The 18578-nt window shown below is 38.4% G+C and overlaps 1 protein-coding gene across 27 annotated transcripts in view; it reads right to left on the bottom strand.

Moving 5' to 3' along the window:
- Dtna (dystrobrevin alpha) overlaps nt 1–18578 on the bottom strand; it is a 358974-nt gene that overhangs the window by 43993 nt on the left and 296403 nt on the right. For 17 of the 27 annotated variants that reach the window (XM_037196986.1, XM_037196985.1, XM_037196987.1 and 14 more), the window contains 3 exons: nt 13706–13783; nt 13098–13190; nt 562–646 (listed from right to left, as the gene is read on the bottom strand). In XM_037196986.1, the coding sequence (XP_037052881.1) occupies nt 562–646; nt 13098–13190; nt 13706–13783 (256 nt within the window). The remainder of the gene's footprint in view (nt 1–561; nt 647–13097; nt 13191–13705; nt 13784–18578) is intronic. The other 10 variants (XM_037196995.1, XM_028887692.2, XM_028887691.2 and 7 more) reach the window with 2 other exon arrangements.

Here is an 18578-nt window from a genome sequence, read left to right as displayed (position 1 = left end):
GCATGGTGACACACACCTTTAATCCCAGCACTTGAGATCTCATGTCTTGCTTGGGAAAGACACATGCCTTTAACTCCAGGAAATGATGGCAGGAAGCAGAAAAGTATATAAGGCGTTAGGACCAGGAACTAGAAGCTTTTTACGCTTTTAGGCTTTTAGCAGCAGTTCAGCTGACATCCATTTGGGTGAGGACTCAGAGGCTTCCAGTTCAAGGAAACAGGATTGGCTGAGAAGTTGGTGAGGTGAGGTTAGCTGTGGCTTGTTCTGTTTCTCTGATCTTCCAGCATTCACCCCAATACCTGGCCCGGGGTTTGTTTTTATTAATAAGACCTTTAAGATTTGTGTTACAGTAGAGGTTGTGTTCCTTAGTCTACCATATTTTCAAAACTTGGAATTCATTACTAAGACATCATAATCATAGCAACAAAGACAAGAACAAGAAAAAAAAAAAGCACCAGTTTTCTTTGTAATTAGCACCAGGCGTAATGACAACAATGGACTGGGGCTTTTGAAATTCAAAGACGCTGGAGGCCAACAGGAGTTTCCTTTCATTCTACTTACGGATGAGGATTCTGCTGCCAGGCGTGCGGCATACCTGGCGATCAGCCTGTGTTCTTCATCAAGGCGGTTTGAACTCTCAAGCATACTAGAGAGAACAAAGCAAAGAGGGGACTGTTAGGCCACTCAGAGAGATCCATGTATTCCTATCACCACTAGGGCCTTCGGCCATTGCAATGCCAAATGTTTTCAAGCTCTCACATATCTCATAGATTCATGATCTTCAACTTGGGTTCATGACATGATCTAATATGTGGCTGAGAAGGTCAATAATAAGTCCTTTGCCCAGTCAGTTCAATTATCTTATTAAGAAGGCTCCAATGACTTTTCTGATGTTTCAGATATAAGAATGCTTTCTCTTTAATTTTATTGCTTTTAATATTTTTATTTCATTTCACAAATAACTCATGTCAAAAAGTGACAGGATTATACATATGGAAGTATTCAGGAAGGGGAAAGACCCAGCTGTATTGTTGTTGATCCAATGACCCCTGTCTGGTGGCACTCACATCCTATGTAATCTCCCCGCTTTCCTGTGGTCTTCACTTACAGACTTTAAAGAACAGAATACGGCAGAGAAATGGAATGTCACTTCTAACATATGGTTCTAAAAGTCTGTGGCTTCCATGTTGGGTGCCCTATTTCTTAAGGTCTCTCATGATACTTTTCCTGAGGTACTCTGGATCCCATGTCATAAATCTGCCAGTAGGACGAGGACCCAAGCCAACCAGGAACCATGTGAATGAATTCCTACTGGGTGGGGCTGCTGTTGATCCTAGAACAAGAGGAGAGATGGACCGTCTCCTCACAAGTCTCCTTCAGTCAAGAGCATCTTGCTAAGCCAAGCCCAGATTCCTTCATGAAACTGCAAGATGATGTTTGTTTCCTTAGTTGGCTAATCTCTAGGGTAATATGCTACACTGGAAGAGCTGGCTTACACGGCTGTGGACTCTAACGTTACTTCCCAGGCAACCCATGCCTTCTATTTGCTTCCAAAGACACAGGGTTAAGTGGTGCTTCCCAATGGATAGAAAGTGTTCAGTGGCTCCTGTCGCGTCATAGGAACCGCTCACACTAGGATAAGGCTGTCTGAATCCCTGAAAAGTATACAAGCACAAGCAGTATGAGCCTCTCAGAAAACTTCATCTTCTGAAATTCTTCATTTGAGACCATGCTTGGGTGACACTGAGGAGATTTCAATGAGACACTCCAATGACACCAGTCTCATTAGCAGATAGCTCTTGGTTTATTTTTCTCCATTATTATGATGTGGATGAGGCCGGAATCAAATTTTTCTACTGCTTCTCATTCCCAATCATGTTTATACCACTCTCCACTGGCCCTTCCACGTTTGTTCCTAAAATAAAACTAATAAGGGCCAGAGAGATTGTTCAGCAGCTAACAGCGCTGGCTACTCTCGCAGAGGTCTCAGATTCAATTCTCAGCAGCCACATGACATCCATAACCATCTGTAACTCCAGTCCCAGGAGACTGGACACTCTCTTCTGGCCTATGGACACAGGCACATGTGGTACACAGGCATTTTTGTGGATGCAAAGCACTCGTATACATACATAAATAATCAAATAATAATGATACTTGTGATTGCTCATGAAAACACATATTCCTATGCCAGTATCATGGAGAGGTTTCCATTGTGAAGACTCAGATCCATAAAGAAATACACAGTTATTCTACATGTACATTTGCATATAAAAGTCACATGCAACACGGTATCTTAAACTTTATTTTAAAGTGAAGATGAGTGCATCTCTTCGTGTTTACTAAGCTAGGAACTCCTTCCTGTTAGCTGACTTTGGACCATCCTCTGCGCCACTTAAACCCTGCTCTTGTCTAGATCCCTTACACCTGCCAACCCCACCAGTTTTCTTCTCCAACAGTTCCATTCTAGACTTAGCTTTTTTCTGTAGATTACAATAAGTAAACATTCCTGAATCCCCCGGTGTACTAACCTGTCTCCATCCACAGAAAGAGGATTTTATTTCTGATTGTTCATCCGAGGTAATACATGCAACAAGCGTCCAGTCACTACACTGTCTGGAACATGTCATGTGCTCAAAAATATTAGCTACTACATTGTTTTGCCTCTTGATAACTTTGTGAATCACATTAATGATTCTTGTCTCTTAAAAAAAATTTCAGCTACTATCTGAACCATCCAGAGCAGGGAGTGTCAGACTTTAAAGTCTAAACACGCTGCTCGGTGGCACAATACTTGAGTTTCTGAACTCTCTAGTGTTGTTTGGGGACTGGCTGAGGTTTGGGGGTGTAACTGAGAATCTGTATTTCTGATGAAGTTTTAGAAGATGATACTCCTGGTGTCAGAAGACTCCTGGGCAGAACAATCTAGAAGATCTAACAATTTAAACAAAACATCTGCATACCAGAAATAATGACCATATCTAAACCATATAAAATATACCATTTTGTGAATGTTTAACTTATATTCATATAACTGTTTGATATTTTACAGACATTTTTTCTGACACAAGAAAATTCTAGAATGCAGAATATCAATCCCAAAGTTGACTGAACATAAATTTTAACAAAATAAGCTAGAATTATTTCTGGAAAACTGACACTTGAAAGTAGATTGTATCATTATAAAATAATGTCTGCATTATGCAGGGCTTAAGATGGTCATGTTTCTTATTATAACTTCAAGAGAAAGGGAAAGTTACACTGTCTTTGCTTTAGACAAATGTCTAACCTACGAATAGACCACTCAGTTTGACTTTAACCTGTTTATCATTTCTAGCTGGTATGTTAGAGAACAGCTGCCTAATTCAGCATTGTTTATGCATGGTAAAGTACCCGGTATTCTGAGCTCAAGATGATCATCCATCTCAGTGCTAGAAAGTGACTTTGTCATGAACACTTGTGAGTGCTTTGATAAATATGTAGTAAAAAACCTTGATTAAAAAAAACTTCATGGTAAAAGCATTTTTTACTATGAATGACCTGCAAGCAAATAAAGTATGAAGGTTATACAAAAAAGCCTCCTGGCAATATAAGCCATAAAGATATGAGATTCTGTCTCATAAGTGATAACTCATATCCCAGGCCTTTCTTTCCCCAACATGGTGTGAATGAGCACTGGGGTGATATATTGCTATGTTCCGCATACAGATGATTTATGAGCCTGCCTGAGTCTTTCAGGATGTTTAAATCACGCACTGGTGAATGGGACACTCCTCCGATAAATTCCATTATTTCAAGACTTCAGTTATATACAGTTGAAATCAATGACCAATAACCTGCAGATCATAAAATACATGCCAATTCCAGCACCTTCTCTAGTGCCAATTATTAATTTGAAGACTCTACAACCTGTAACCTACAAGATGATGCTATACTAAAAGGGGTAGCTCTGTTGGCTGCAATTTGGGGTGGAGGGAACCATTATCTTGAAAGCTCTTTGATTTCAACCTTAAAGGCATGGTCAGTGACCTTTACAAGGGATTTCAGATGGCATTCCTGGGATCTCTGGTGACATTCAGTCAGGACTTACTAAATTGAAGTTCTGCAAAGATTTCTGGGAACTCAGGTTTGTTCCATTTCTTTGATTCTTTTGGGGGTGGGTGGGCCTGATTTGACTTCCAGGGGTTGTTAGTGAAAAACATGATGTAACTCATAGAAGAAATACTTTCATGTTCTCTCTGAATAGGCTTTTCTTTTCTATTTGTTTGGATAAAGATGCTACAGATAGATTTTAAGGTTATCAAGTCTGATGTGTTATTCTTCTATTAAAATGTAAGCAGCTAATGGGAGGCTCATCCAAGAAGGTATTATAACTCATAAGTAGAAGATTAAAATTGTGTGTGTGTGTGTGTGTGTGTGTGTGTGTGTGTGTGTGTGTGTGCTAAAAGAACTAATAGAAGGAGAAATCTGGGAGAGGAGAGATCTAGGAGCCAGAGAAGGAGGAGGACATCAGGGTTCAGCCACCCAGCTACACAGCCAGACCTGGAGTAGGAAAGAATGGTATACAGAAATAGAGAAAGGTAAAAGCCCAGAGACAAAAGACAGATGGGGATAATTTAGGTCAAGGAAAGTGGGAAAGAAACAAGACAAGCTAAGGGCAGGCATTTATAATTAAGGATAAGTGTGTGATTCATTTGGGAGCTGAGTGGTAAGCCAACAACCTAAAGAGCAAAACAACTAATAACATTTTGGCGTACCAATGTGGGCCTGAATTTCCATGTAGGGCTTAAGAAAGCTGAAAAAGAAAAAAACAAACAAACAAACAAACAAACAACCCACAAAAAAACAAAACCAGGAACAACAACAACAAAAGAGAATATGGCTCCTTTAAGAGTTTCTGCCTGCTGGCAAGCCCTTGAGAAGCTAGTATGTTAAGTAAGAAAAAAAAAAAAAAAAAAAAAAACTAAGTAAAAATGCTGCCACAGTGCAAGCACTGGCATTCTAGAGCTCTAGGAAGGTTGAATGCAGTTCCTGGTCAAACCTCCAACCAGGAGCAAGCTTTAGGCTTGACTTTCAAGACCTGAGAAGCAGGAGGAGCCAGCCACCAAAGCCTTGGGCAGAGGCACACGCTGTTTAGCAGTTTAAAGTTTTTTTCATGTGGTTAAAAAGGCTAAAAGATACATAGTAAAAGAGGTCCAGATGAAAAAAACCTCTAAACAGGTTCCAGTGTGTTTTACAATGTTGTAGGCTTAAGAAAGAAAGAAAAAGGGTATGGATAGTCATAGAAAGAAATAAATAGTTTAAAAATAATAAAATCTTTAAAGAGAGAAATAAAATAAAATAAAAAAGAATAAGCCACATAGAGATGCAAAATACTCAGAGAGTCTGGATCCTGTATATTACTGTGTTGATTTTAATTTTTTTGATGGCTGATGGGCAAGAGACAGCTGCTGGAAGACATGGGATTGTGAACAGGACTGCAAAATTGAACTAACCTAGATACTTTAGGGCTATCTTAACTTTAAAAAAGAAGTCAAAAATATATTTGTCAAATGGAAATAAAAAATGCTTTCGAGTTTTGTTCCCATGGGAGATGAGGGGCTATGGATTCCTTCAGGAATAGTATGGATCAAGTTTGATCAGGGAAGACCTCCTAAATCTTGACAGTTGATATCTATCAGCAAAAGTTACTGCTGGTCTTTCTAGGACTTGGCCATTATCTCAATTTTTTTTTTCTGGGAACCCTAAAGATGTGCTTGCCCACAGCCAGCAGTAAGCAGCTTAGAGAAAACTACACTCATATTCCCAAGAGTTGGAGGGTATGGGTGGTTTTTGATTATTTGATGGGTTATGGATGTTTGTTATCATTTAGGGGGAATATAGAATATTGATACAAATTTAAAGTTATTTTTGTTACACTGCATATATGTTTCTATTCTTAGTTAAAGGATTTTTGTATATTGACAAAAATTTAAGGTAATTTTTGTTACAACACATTATATGCATATTTCTATTTTTGTTTGAGGTATTGTGCCTATGCAATTCATTTGGAAATGTAGGGTGAAGTTCTAGTTTTTGAAAGCTATTATTATAAACTATATAGGGTAATCAGGAACATAGGTTAGTGATTAGTCATTTATAATAATCAAAATTGTAGATATGTTAGGTATGCTTTCCAGATCATATAGACATATATTTTAGATAGATAGATGGTCTCCAAACCTTTCAAAGACCTACAGAATATGTAATTTAAAATGTTTTGTTAACTTAAGGCTTTTCATGACAATGAGACACATCTGTTCCTGGCAGCACCAATTTACTTCAGAGATGATGGGAATTGAAGAAACTCCTTATGGAGTTTGCTTTCAATGTGGCAAGGGTAGCCATTTGGGCAAGAAGCTGCTTTTACTTGACAGTATGTTATATAAACTGGATATACAGGACTGCTGAACTTTGCCAAAACAAGGCAGGATGGTCCTTCAGGGTTTCTGCGTCACAGAGGGAACTGTCAGACATTTTTCAGGATACAGAGGAAAGTGACTGACAAACTTTGCCAATATAGGTGAGACAGTCTTTAAAATTTCCTGCTTCACTGACAAGTCTTCCAGATACTGTGGGCCTGTAGACTGAAGATGGATGCCCCAATGTTGCAGAGGAACTTTGGGTGACTGTCCAGGCAGTCATATGTCTCTGACATTTCTAGAGTTTCTGGAAGTTGTTTGCAATACACTTTTTGTTTACTTAAATAATATTATATCCTTCTGGGGCCTTTGATGGAGTTGAAGACTAGATAGTTATAGTTGCAGTTTTCCTTAGATATGATAGAAAGTAAATCAGGTATAACATATTGGATTTACTAAGATAGGATAGATTATGGAGTATTTTCTTTAAATGTAACAGACACAAATGAATTGGAATTCAGTACATTGTGACTGTAATCTTTAGTTGATAATTGTTATTATTGTACAGAGTCTTACTATGTTAAAGCCTTTCGTTTTTGTTTAGAAAAAAGGGGAAAATGTTGGGGGAATATTATTTTAAGGTGTGTTACTTTTGTTTATGTTGCATTTGTTTAACTCTGTGAAACTGTGTTACTGAGACTGTCTAAAACACCTGATGGTCTAATAAAGAGTTGAACAGCCAATAGTGAGGCAGGAGAAAGGTTAGGTGGGGCTGGAAGGCTGAAAGAACTAATAGAAGAAGAAATCTGGGAGAAGAGAGATCTAGGAGCAAGAGGAGGAGGACATCTGGGACCAGCCACCCAGCTACACAACCAGCAATGGAGTAAGAAAGAAAGGTATACAGAAATAGAGAAAGGTAAAAGCCCAGAGGCAAGACAGACAGGTTAAGTTAAGAAAAGCTGACAAGTAACAAGCCAAGCTAAGGCTAGGCATTTATAATTAAGAATAAGTCTTTATGTGTGATTTATTTGAGAGCTGGGTGGCAGGCCCCCCAAAACAGCAAAACAACCAGCAACAAACTCAGGTCATCAAGCCTGGTGGCAAGTACTTTTACCTGCTGAACTATCTCATCAGGCTGGCAGGTTTTTTTTTTCATTTTGTTTTAAAATCAGATTATATTCTATATTTTACAGGTAGATGAGAACAAAATGTTATAGATAGTACTGTCTAAGAAATTGGAAGACAGTGAGCATATGGAAAAGAATGAAGTAATCTTAGGCTTGGGTGTTGTTTTTAAGGAACTGAAATTGAGGAGGAAAAGAGCTGAGTTTTGAAGTTTATAATTGAGACTCTTGAATCAGTGGTTTGTAAGAAAAAGGCAGGAACTCATGAAACAGTATTATTAGATCATAACAATAGAAACTTGTTAAAGTGGTTTCTCTTAAGAATGTATTCAAACTCCTTTATTAAGACCTTAATAAGGTCTTAACCTTTAAGCTGATAAGGTATAAGAAAAGTTATACATTCAATCAACTTTTAGTCTACACATTAAAAATAGAGACACATAGGGTAAGTGGATTTTAGGTTGGATTATGTTATGGAGTGAATGCATCTTCTTCTGAATTTATTTATTATTGCCCAATACCCCACTAATTTTAGACTATGGCTATCTTTCTAGATAAAGCCTTTAAAGCAATATTTAAGGTTACATGAAATCATAAGCCATAGGTGCTAATTCAATATGACTGGTGCCCTTCAATAAGAGATTCCCACAATATAAAATATTGTAGAACTTATTTATTTATTTTATTGTTTTATTTTTCTTGAGACAAGGTCTCATTATAGTCCAGGTTGGCCTCAAACTCATTGATTGGCTAAATATGGCCTTGAACCTCTGATCCTTCTGTCTCCACTTCCAGGGGTGTTAGGATTACAAGCCTGTAGTTTATGTAGTGTCTAGTCTAGTTTATGTAGTGCTGGAGATCAAACCCAGGGATGTATGCATACTAGGCAAGCACTCTACCAACTGAGCTACACCCCCAGTCCTGGGGGACAAGTTAAAACTAGTTGTGTTACAAATCCATTTAGCAATAAATCTACTTGTAGTATAATGTAAAATTTCTTGTACTCAAGAATAAGAACAGACCAGTTTTAACTTTGTTATAGGAGATCAGGAGTCTAATCAAGAGACAGCAACTGATCGTGACAGCAAATTACAGTTGACGGCCTTTAGCTATTTCCCTTTCTTCCCTCACAGAGTTTTAAGCAACGTACTAGACTGTCTGAACAGTATGTGTATAGGATGCAATTGTGGTTAGAGGCAGAAGTTCTGGATTTTTTTTCATCTTTTGTTCTGCCTGCCAGAGATATTTTCCACAAGTCACTGGTGTGTCCAGGTAGTTGGTAAGCTTTAGAGAGGGAAGAGAGTACAAGGTCTCAGTGTGTTTCTTTGTGAGACTCCATTCTCCCTCATTGGAGAAGGCCCTTACAAACCACACACTGTTAAAAACAAACAGAAAGTCATCTTGTGTTGTGGAATATTCCTTTACACTGTGTGAAGATGTGTCATTGTGTTTGGCTTAATAAAGAACTGAATGGCCAATAGCTAGGCAGGAAGAGGTCAGGTGAGACTTCTGGGACAGAGAGGTCTTGGAGAAGAAGAAAGGTGGAGTCTCCAGCCAGAGGCAAGATCGAGCAAGACATGCAGGAAGGGAGGTAAATGGCACGAGTCATGTGTTATTTGTAGATGAATAGAAATGGGTTAAGTTGTAAGACCTAGTGGCACAAGCCTAAGCTATAGACTGAACTTTATAGTTAATAATATGTCTTCATGTCTTTCTTTCTTTCTTTTTTTTTTGTGAGCTGGTGACCCAAAGAAAAATTCATCTACAATCATGCATTTTCATTGAGCTGCCATTTACTTGTTTGGCTTAAGTGTTTCTTTAACTTGGAAGCAGAGTATTTATGAATGAGCCAGTTTTCCACTGTGTTAAGTAATTAATATAGGCTATCTCACACTTAGTAAGGGTGGAAAGAGGATAGGCTTCTGAATCAGAAGGCCTGTGTGCAAGCCCTCACCAGCATTCAGTCTTGGGTCACTCCTCATATCTTGCATTAAGCTTATATTGTCTTTCTTTCTTTTTATTTATTCTTTGTATCTTTCACATCATGCATCTCCATCCTATTCATTTCCCTTTCCCTTCGTATCCACCCTCTGCCCCTGAAACATCCCCCCACCAAATAAACTAAAATAAAAGTTAAGAGAAAAAAGAAAAAAAAAAAAAAAGGAAAAATCAGTTTCATCATGGAAGCTGTAGTCTGACAGTGAGTCACACAGTAAACTCTTTTATCCACATATCTTTACTTGCAAGTATTCATTGCAGAGTCACTGGTCTGGTTCAAGGCCTCTGGTTTCTGCTACACTATTGATCCTGTTCCCTCACTGGAATTCCTCTTGGTGATCCTGCTGTTGCCCTGTGTTGTGGAGACCTTTCAGTTTTGGGTCTGCAGGACTGGTCTCTTCACATGCTCTAGTAGTTCACAGATGAGGTGGATGTTGGGGTGGGCCAACTCATAATCCTGTTTCTGGGCCTGGGTGGTTGCAGGGTTGGTCAGCCCGCCAGCTCTAGTCTTTACCACCAGGATGAGTTCTCCTGTATTGCCCTGGTGAGCTCATTCCTTGCAGAGATGAGCAAGGGGCGAAGCCCACATTTTCTTGTCAGTAAAAAGGAAATTAGCCTTCTAAAGAAGCAAGTTAAATAGTGCAGTGTGGCAAACAGATCTGTAATTTTTGAAACATTTTATAAATTTAATACTTACTGCTATTCTGGCTGCTTTGTCCATAAAAGAGATCAAAGAGAAAATTCTTTCCTATTTAAATCTTAAAATTAAAATGAAATAAAATAAAAATAAAAACCATGGTACTAATTCATAAAGGGTAACATGTTAGTGGCTACTATGCTTATTGATAATGTGATCAAAATATGTGCTAAAAGGAAATAAAAATAATATACTAAGAAATGCAGATTTGGTAAGTAGACACATGGAGGCTGTCAGGTAGATGGAGGTGCTATCCATGGAAGCTGTCTGGAGAACACATGTTGACAAAGGTTTTGTAAGAAGTGATACAGGATAGTGGTTATGGACTGGGATGGACAATAACATATAGGGAAGGGAAGAAGCTACGAGAAATCTGAAGCTGTTGGAACTTCATAAGGACACAAACTGTAAGTAACATGGAGGCAGCAGTTTCCACAGAGACCACCTCACCCATCAGTCTTAAGGCCTGTTTTGTATCACAGTGCAAACCCCTCCTGGCTTTTTCCAAGCAGATGTAAGGTGTCTTTGCTGGATAGCCTTATGGTCCAAAGTGATCATGGAGTCAATATGATTAATTGCTTGGGTAGGGAAAATGATGGAAATTGACAAACTCCAAACTTTTCTCTTTGGAGAGTTTTTTTGTTGCAGCCTTCATCAAGGAAAGGTCAAAGGAACGAGGTTCAAGTGGTTGGGACGTGTGCAGAATTATTCAGGTGAGGACAGGGTGAAATCACCATTGCTGTCTTCTCATTGGCTCCAGACTGACAGTATGTGAAGACGACTAATAGGATTTTTAAAAAAAGTAATTCACTATTAAGCTTCAGTTTTTCAGTCACTGTGGAACATTGGATTCTACATTTGTTGTAAATAGTGTTAAAGTAATACATAGCTTTGAGAGGCTGAGTTAAGAGAAAGCCGACATTGCTGAATTTAGCAGCTCAGCAAATCTGAGCACGGTGGAGAGTGAAGTTTTGTATCTTCAAGGAATAGACCACAGGATGAAATTAAACCAGTGTGGCAGCTGTATGTATGCGTGCGTGCGTGCGTGCTTGTGTGCGTGTGTGTGTGTGTATATATATATATATATGTGTGCGTGTATAATGCAAAATAATATGTTCATTATGTATTGAGACAAATACTGTTCACTAGTTCATCAGTTATAAAACTCTCTCATGCACCAATCCTGCAAAAACAGCCTAAGGAGTCAGAAACAGTCATAGGAATGGAGCCTGCAAACCATCATGGGAGGAGAACGTTCTAGAAACAAAGTCTAGCAACAGAGCGGTGAGAGCCACAGCACAGATCTGCTGTGTGATTAAGAGATGGTATGGGGATTCCTTTAAAAATTTATTTAAAAATTTTGACCACATCATGCAATGTGTGGTGATCACGTTTACTCTCCACTGTCTATTGTCACCCTCCCCGACTCCTAATGACCCCCTCCTTTCCATCTGGTTCCCCTCATAAGATAGTTAACTTTGACTATCAAATTGACTGCACTAAGAAATGCCCAGGGGAGCGTAGAAGGACACCTGGATGTACCTGTGAGGATATTTCCAGAGACAACTAAATTCTAGACACGTTGAAACAATGAATGGGTTAACCCTTTGATGGATTCATAAGATGTCATTGTTGGGAAGTGATGAAAGGCGGGAGGTGGTTCCTAGCTGGAGGGAGTAGGCCACCTGGAGAAGGTCCACAGGAGCTTTACCTTCCTGTAGTCCTATTTGTCTACATGCTATATGCCACGAAGCAACTCTTGACCACATGCTCTTGTCACCGTGCTATATTTTGTGACAACTCTTGTCACCATGCTATTTTGTCTCACAGTGGGACCAGAGACACTGTGCCAAGTGAGCATGGACTACGTTCTCTGAAACTGTGAGCTAAAATAAATTACTGTTTCGGCTAGGCATTTGGTCACAGTGAAAAGAGAGCCACTAAGACAGATGCCTTGCAACAAAGAAAAATCAAAGGACCCATTGCACTGGATGTGTAAGTCATGTTCTGGGAACTGAACCCAAACTTCTCTTAATAATTATAACATCACAAACCCCACAGCTCCTCAGGTCAGACACAATCGGAGTTTTTAAGATGTTCATATAGAATTTGTTAGCTGTTTGTGTGACAGTAGTTTAAAACAAATTAGAACATACACAAAATAAGAATATAGTCTGCTTTTACTTTTATTCAAATTTCAAGTGAATATTTATTATTTAAGGGAAATAACTTTAATCAATCTCCTGTGTCACAATTAAAAGAGAATAAAGCTTTGCCAATGTTTTTATCTTAATACTAGAGCTGTACAAATACTGGATCTCTCTAAGACAGACTTTACATTTTCTGTAACTTGGAAGCAGGCTTTACCAGGACGGCTACTCCGATATATTTGTCAGTGAGAGAACTCCTGGAAGACAATTTCTCCCATGCTATCATTGTTAAATGATTTCTGTTTTATGATCACATAACTTTTATGAGGATTTGCTTCTATCTGAAATGAATTGTTTCTCAGATCAGCTTCACACCCTTGAAGTAAGAATCACCTCCATCTTGTAGTACTGTGACACTTGGAGCAGAACCTTCTGGCGGGTCTCTGACTCCTATGATTACTAGATGGTAATAGTTACCATTGGTCCCGTTCACACCAGTTTTCACTTTAGCCAAGACAAAGCAAGGGAGAGAACTCTGTGATGCAGTGGTGGGACATATCCAGAACAACATCACAAAAGACTTGGTTAATTGAACTAGGTGAAAAGTTCCTTGTTTACCTTTGGCTTGCAGGACCCTAGCTTGTTGCTAAGACTGCTTGTTAGTAACCCAGGCCGTTCCCCTCTGTAAGGACAGGCTAGCAGTCAAGCCTAACCATGATGCACTAACCATGATGGGCTGCTCCGGAGCATGTTGACATATAACCCAATGAGAACATGTTCATCGGCTAGCCTGTCTGCCACATTCAGGCTGTACTGTATCCTAAAACAGGGTAGGAGGAAAGAAGAATTAAGAGAGGTGGACATAGGAGGAGTGAGTTTGTGGTAGGAAAAGCACTCAGAAAACCAAGCCAGTAAAGGGAGACTATATGTGATGTTCTACGAAAACCACAAGCAAAACCCAGGCAAGGGGATCCAGAACTTCATACTACTAACTTTCAAAACACGAGGTAACTCTTTAGAAAACAGATTTGCATTCTTTGACCACAAAGACCAAGGAACTTGTCTCCATGGAAAACACATCGAAACATGTCACAACAAAGATTAAATATCTTTTGGGAAATTGGGTTAGTCATATAAAATTAGAATAAAGGAAAAAGGAAGTAGAGAAAGTAATAACACAAGTGTGTTCACTTGGAATAATGACTTGGTGCTGTTAGTGAGTTGTAAGACAGCTGCTATTCTAGGTCAAACGGTCTTTCACATGCAATCCTTTACAGCAACGCCATCTTTAGTTGAGTTAATTGAGGATCTCAGCACACTCTGGCTTCAACTTACCCTTTGCCCTTCAGAAAGGTTGGAGCAGCCCTAGCCAGCATTTTGTTCTGTTCTACTTCACTGTCCTTGGGAGGAGAGCTAGTTAATAAGATGGGAAAGCCAAGAAGAGGGTAAACACAGCGACACATCGAGACTAGAAACCGGTCAGAAGTTTCTAGATCTACTAGTCTAGTATCTAGTCTAGATCTACACTCTGTGTGGACAGATGGCTTAGGATTTTGAAATGCTCAAGATGTCTCCAGATTTCCATAGAGTTTATCTAAGAGAAGAAACTATTTGAGGGCCATAATAGCTACCATGATCTCAGACTTGACCTCTGTTATTTGCTTAACAAGGAACACTTATATTGCATGTGGCTAGACTTCATCAGAACCCATCTAAACATTTATTCCAGGGTATGATGGAAACAGTCCAACACTTCATAAAGCCCTGCCAACATTTAGATGAGTCTTAAGAGGTTTGCTTCCAGGCTGCAGAAATAGCTCAGCTGTTAAAAGCATGTCCAGCTCCTTTAAAGGATCTGGGTTTTGTTTCCAACACTCACATCAGGTGGCTCACAGCTGTCTATGACTCTAGCTCTGGGGGGATCTGACTCCTCTGGCTTCTCTGAGTACCAGAACACATGCGGACATGTTCACACATGGCACACACCAGGATGGGTTGCTGATCAAAGATGATGATTAATTCCTTGCAACCATTTCTGCCCTCAGCTTTTTGATATAAAAAACTGTTGATGAATGGGTATGTACTTTGAGGATTTAAAGTAGAGCTGACTAATTGTTTTTCATATATAAAAGGTTAGATTTGTGATTCTTTTAAGATTCCTTAAAAGATTACCATTTAAGATAAATAATAAAATAATTGATTCTTCCTTTCTAACCAAAAAAAAAAAAAACATTGTTTGCTTACACTCTGTAATCTATAACAAGTTGCTTGTGTATAAATGTACGTGGGTTTTGGGGATAAGTTGTTTTTCACCTGTAACATATAAAATGTTTAATTATGTAAGGGATATGGAAAACATGTTGTTTATTACTTGCAAGCATTGTAATCATTCACTTGAAAAACAGAATGTAACCACATTGTAATTTTTATACTGCTTGAAAGATTTTGCTGTGGTATATAAGCTGTAAGGGAAAAAAAATAAAGAAGTTAGAGGAAAACACCAGGGAAGATGTAGAAGGAAGTCATCGGGAAAGAGAAAAGAAGAGAAACATCAGGATAGAAGAACAGAATGGAAAAAGAATAGAGTAGAACAAGCAACAGAAAGAAGAATAAAATAGAAGAGAAACTTTTATCCCTCAGAAAAGAAGTCTGTGTGTTTTTTCTTGCTGACGCTGCATCTCATTCCCAGTCTCTCTGACCTGTGTGATGAATATCACATCAGAATTAAGTACATTACAATTAGGATAGAATTATATGGTTAATAATACTATGTACTAAAGATTTCTTAAATAGTTAAAGTGTCTGGTACATTTAAACCAAATTTTATTCATTTAAGAGCCTAGAAGATAATCATGTTTGTTTAAGTTATGATACTTTTAATCAGCTTATCAGGAAAGCATCTATTCCCTTAAGTGTTGCTGTGTTTAAAAAGCACAACTGCACATACATAAAATTGGCTTTAAAAATAAATCAGAGAAAGGGGTAGAAAGTGATATTTTGATGTATGTAGACATTGTAGACTAATTCAACCAAGCTAATTAGTGTTGTGGAATATTATTTTCAGCAGGCAAAGATGTGCTGCATTTGTTTATGCTGCATAATATTACTTTATCTATGTGAAGGTGTGTTACATTTGTTCATACTGCCTTTGTTAAAGATGTAAAGATGTGTTACATTTGTTCATACTGCCTTTGTTAAAGATGTAAAGATGTGTTACATTTGTTTCTGCTGCCTTTGTTAAAGATGTAAAGATGTGTTACATTTGTTTCTGCTGCCTTTGTTAAAGATGTAAAGATGTGTTACATTTGTTTCTGCTGCCTTTGTTAAAGATGTAAAGATGTCGCCGGGCGTTGGTGGCGCACGCCTTTAATCCCAGCACTCGGGAGGCAGAAGCAGGCGGATCTCCATGAGTTCGAGGCCAGCCTGGGCTACCAAGTGAGCTCCAGGAAAGGCGCAAAGCTACACAGAGAAACCCTGTCTCGAAAAACCAAAAAAAAAAAAAAAAAAAAAAAAAAGATGTAAAGATGTGTTACATTTGTTTGTGCTGCATTTGTTTAACTATGTAAAGATATGTAGCATTTGTTTCCCCTTGCCTGCCTAAGGCACCTGACCGGTCTAATAAAAAGCTGAGTGTCCAATAGCTAGGCAGAGGAGGGATAGGAGGGGCTGGCGAGCAGAGGGAACAAGTAGGAGGAGAGAAGAGAACAAGGGAGAAGGAAAGGGTGATGCCCAGGTTCAGCCAGTCAGGCACAGGGCAAGCAGGGGAGTAGGACACACAGAATGAAAGAGAGGTAAAAAGCCCCAAGGAAAATGTAGATGAAGAGAAACAGATTCAGTTAAGTTATTAGAGCTAGCAAGAAATGAGCCTAAGCTAAGGCTGAGCATTCATAACTGATAATAGGTCTCCATGTCATGATTTGGGAGTGGGTTGGTGGCCCCAAAGAAAGCCTGTTTCAAATTAGCATAGCCACATTTCACATATTTGTTTTTGTATACTTGTAATATTTAAAATCTACTCTTCCAGCAACTTTGAACTATTGAATATGTTATTATGAATGATTGACACAATGCGCACAACAGATCGCTATGATTTTAAAACTGATACATTAGATTAATGTTCTAGAGGACCTGATTTCCCTATGGTCTTAATGTTTTTCAGGATATTGATTTTTATCCCCTGAGCTCTAAGGAACTTCCCACCATGCCAATAACCACTTTAACTCATTATAGTTGGTGTTTACTGTAATGTTCCATTATTCCACCAAAACAGCCCTCTAAATCTTGTCTCCTGAAGCAACTCAACATACATTCCTTATCCAATAATCACAGTTTTTTTCCTTCTTCTCAATGTTTTCCTAACCATTTTCTCTAGCTGAAGGCAGATACATTTGTTACAGATCTCAGATGTCCACAGACCATTCACAACACTGTAAGAAATTTCAACCACTCCTCCTCCACAAAAAATGACTTCACTGCTTCTAACATCTCCTTGCTCGTTGAACACCAGAAATTATAACAGTAACTCCTTAAACCAAAGACTACTATTAAATTATTCAAGCATATCTTCTGATGTTGAATGCAAGATTTAAAACAAAGACCCAGTAGAGACAACTAATGGGTTGTGGAAGATCAAACACTTTGAAAATATTTCACATATAGTTAAAATTCTATTGTTAGTTTTGAAGGTTGACAACTGATGTCCTGATTTTTACTTTAATGGAAGAATTTTTGGGGTGTCAGGGTAAAACTCTATACAAATACTTGTTGGATTTTGCTGAAACCTGAAATTTGTGTTAAAACAACTCTGCTTATCTTGGAATACTCTTTTAAACACTGATTAAGGAAATTTGTTTCTCCTTTTGAACGTAGTATCAAAGGATTGTATTTGATCTCTTGGGATATAGAATATTTAATATCACAGTGGCGAAAAGAAAAACAATATTTTAACCATTGTAGATTTAAAAAAGCACAAATCTAGTTTCTATGAATTCTTAAATAAATGGTAGACTGTGAAGAATGCTTGTGAAGTCAGCTGCTTCTTCAAGAGATCCTCAAACTGACAAACTCAATAATAAGAGTCCTCTCATTACTTTAGTGAAGAGAAAATTTCTATTTTACTTTCCTACATTTCAACAGCTCAGATTGAAATATAAAACTCTGGTTTTTGCAAATTAAAATTATGCATTAAAATAGGTTAGTGTTCCAGCAGGAAGATTAGTTGCCCATGGGGACGGACAGAAAGTTCAGTAGTTAAGAGCTTTTATGGCTCATGCAGCCAACCTGGATTAAGTCCCTAACACCCACCCAGTAGCGCATAATAGACTCTAACTACAGTTTCAGGGGGTCTTATGCCCTCATTTTGCCTCCATGGGCATCTGCAAGCACGTGGTGCATATAAATCCACAGGCACTCACATATACACATGAATAAAATAAACAAATCTTCAAAAAAGAAAATCAATTATCCATCAATTCAGGCTGGCATGAACACCAAGCCATTTTAAATAGGCATCATAGAAGAAATAAGAGTTCTGAGGTCAGTTTTGCTTGATCATATTTGTTATGTCATTCCCTAATATCATCACCAAGCTGTATCAATTGTATGTTCGTTAAGAGAGTCTATATAAGAGTCTTCTGTGTACAGAACATGTGCAAACACCAACTAAAGCATCCCAGTAAGAGAAGAAAGGTCAATGAAGTGAGATGTCCATAGTTTTAATTATGTGCTAGCACATTTATGGATATTAGAACTTTGTTCGAAGATTGTTAGTTCTAGCTTTTTAATTGTGTGCCAACAGGTTTATATGGAAATCAGAACTTTGTTAAGACTTAATTTTATCTTATAAATAAACTTCAATAAAGACTACCTATGGAGTGTGGTTATTTTATTTATAGAATTTCATGCAACATGCACAGGGATTGTGAAGACACTGGGAAAATCATTAAGGCAGTGCCAGGTATTGATGGATGAATTTGCCTGGTTTTGTTAACGAAGGTGTTAGAGAATGGTGATATATTGTGTACACTAATAAACTTGCCTGAGGATCAGAGGACAGAGCCAGCCACTAGATTAGACATAGAGGTCAGGCAATGGTGGCATACACCTTTAATTTTATCACTTGGGAGGCAGAGATCCATCTGGATCTCTGTGAGTTCAAGGCCACACTGGAAACAGAATCAGGCAGTCGTCGCACACACCTTTAATCCCA

The sequence above is a fragment of the Peromyscus leucopus genome, chromosome 19 (genome assembly GCF_004664715.2).
Source record: "Peromyscus leucopus breed LL Stock chromosome 19, UCI_PerLeu_2.1, whole genome shotgun sequence".
Taxonomy (NCBI): domain Eukaryota; kingdom Metazoa; phylum Chordata; class Mammalia; order Rodentia; family Cricetidae; genus Peromyscus; species Peromyscus leucopus.
Note: the sequence above shows the minus strand (reverse complement) of the source record. Positions and strands in the feature narration are given on the sequence as shown.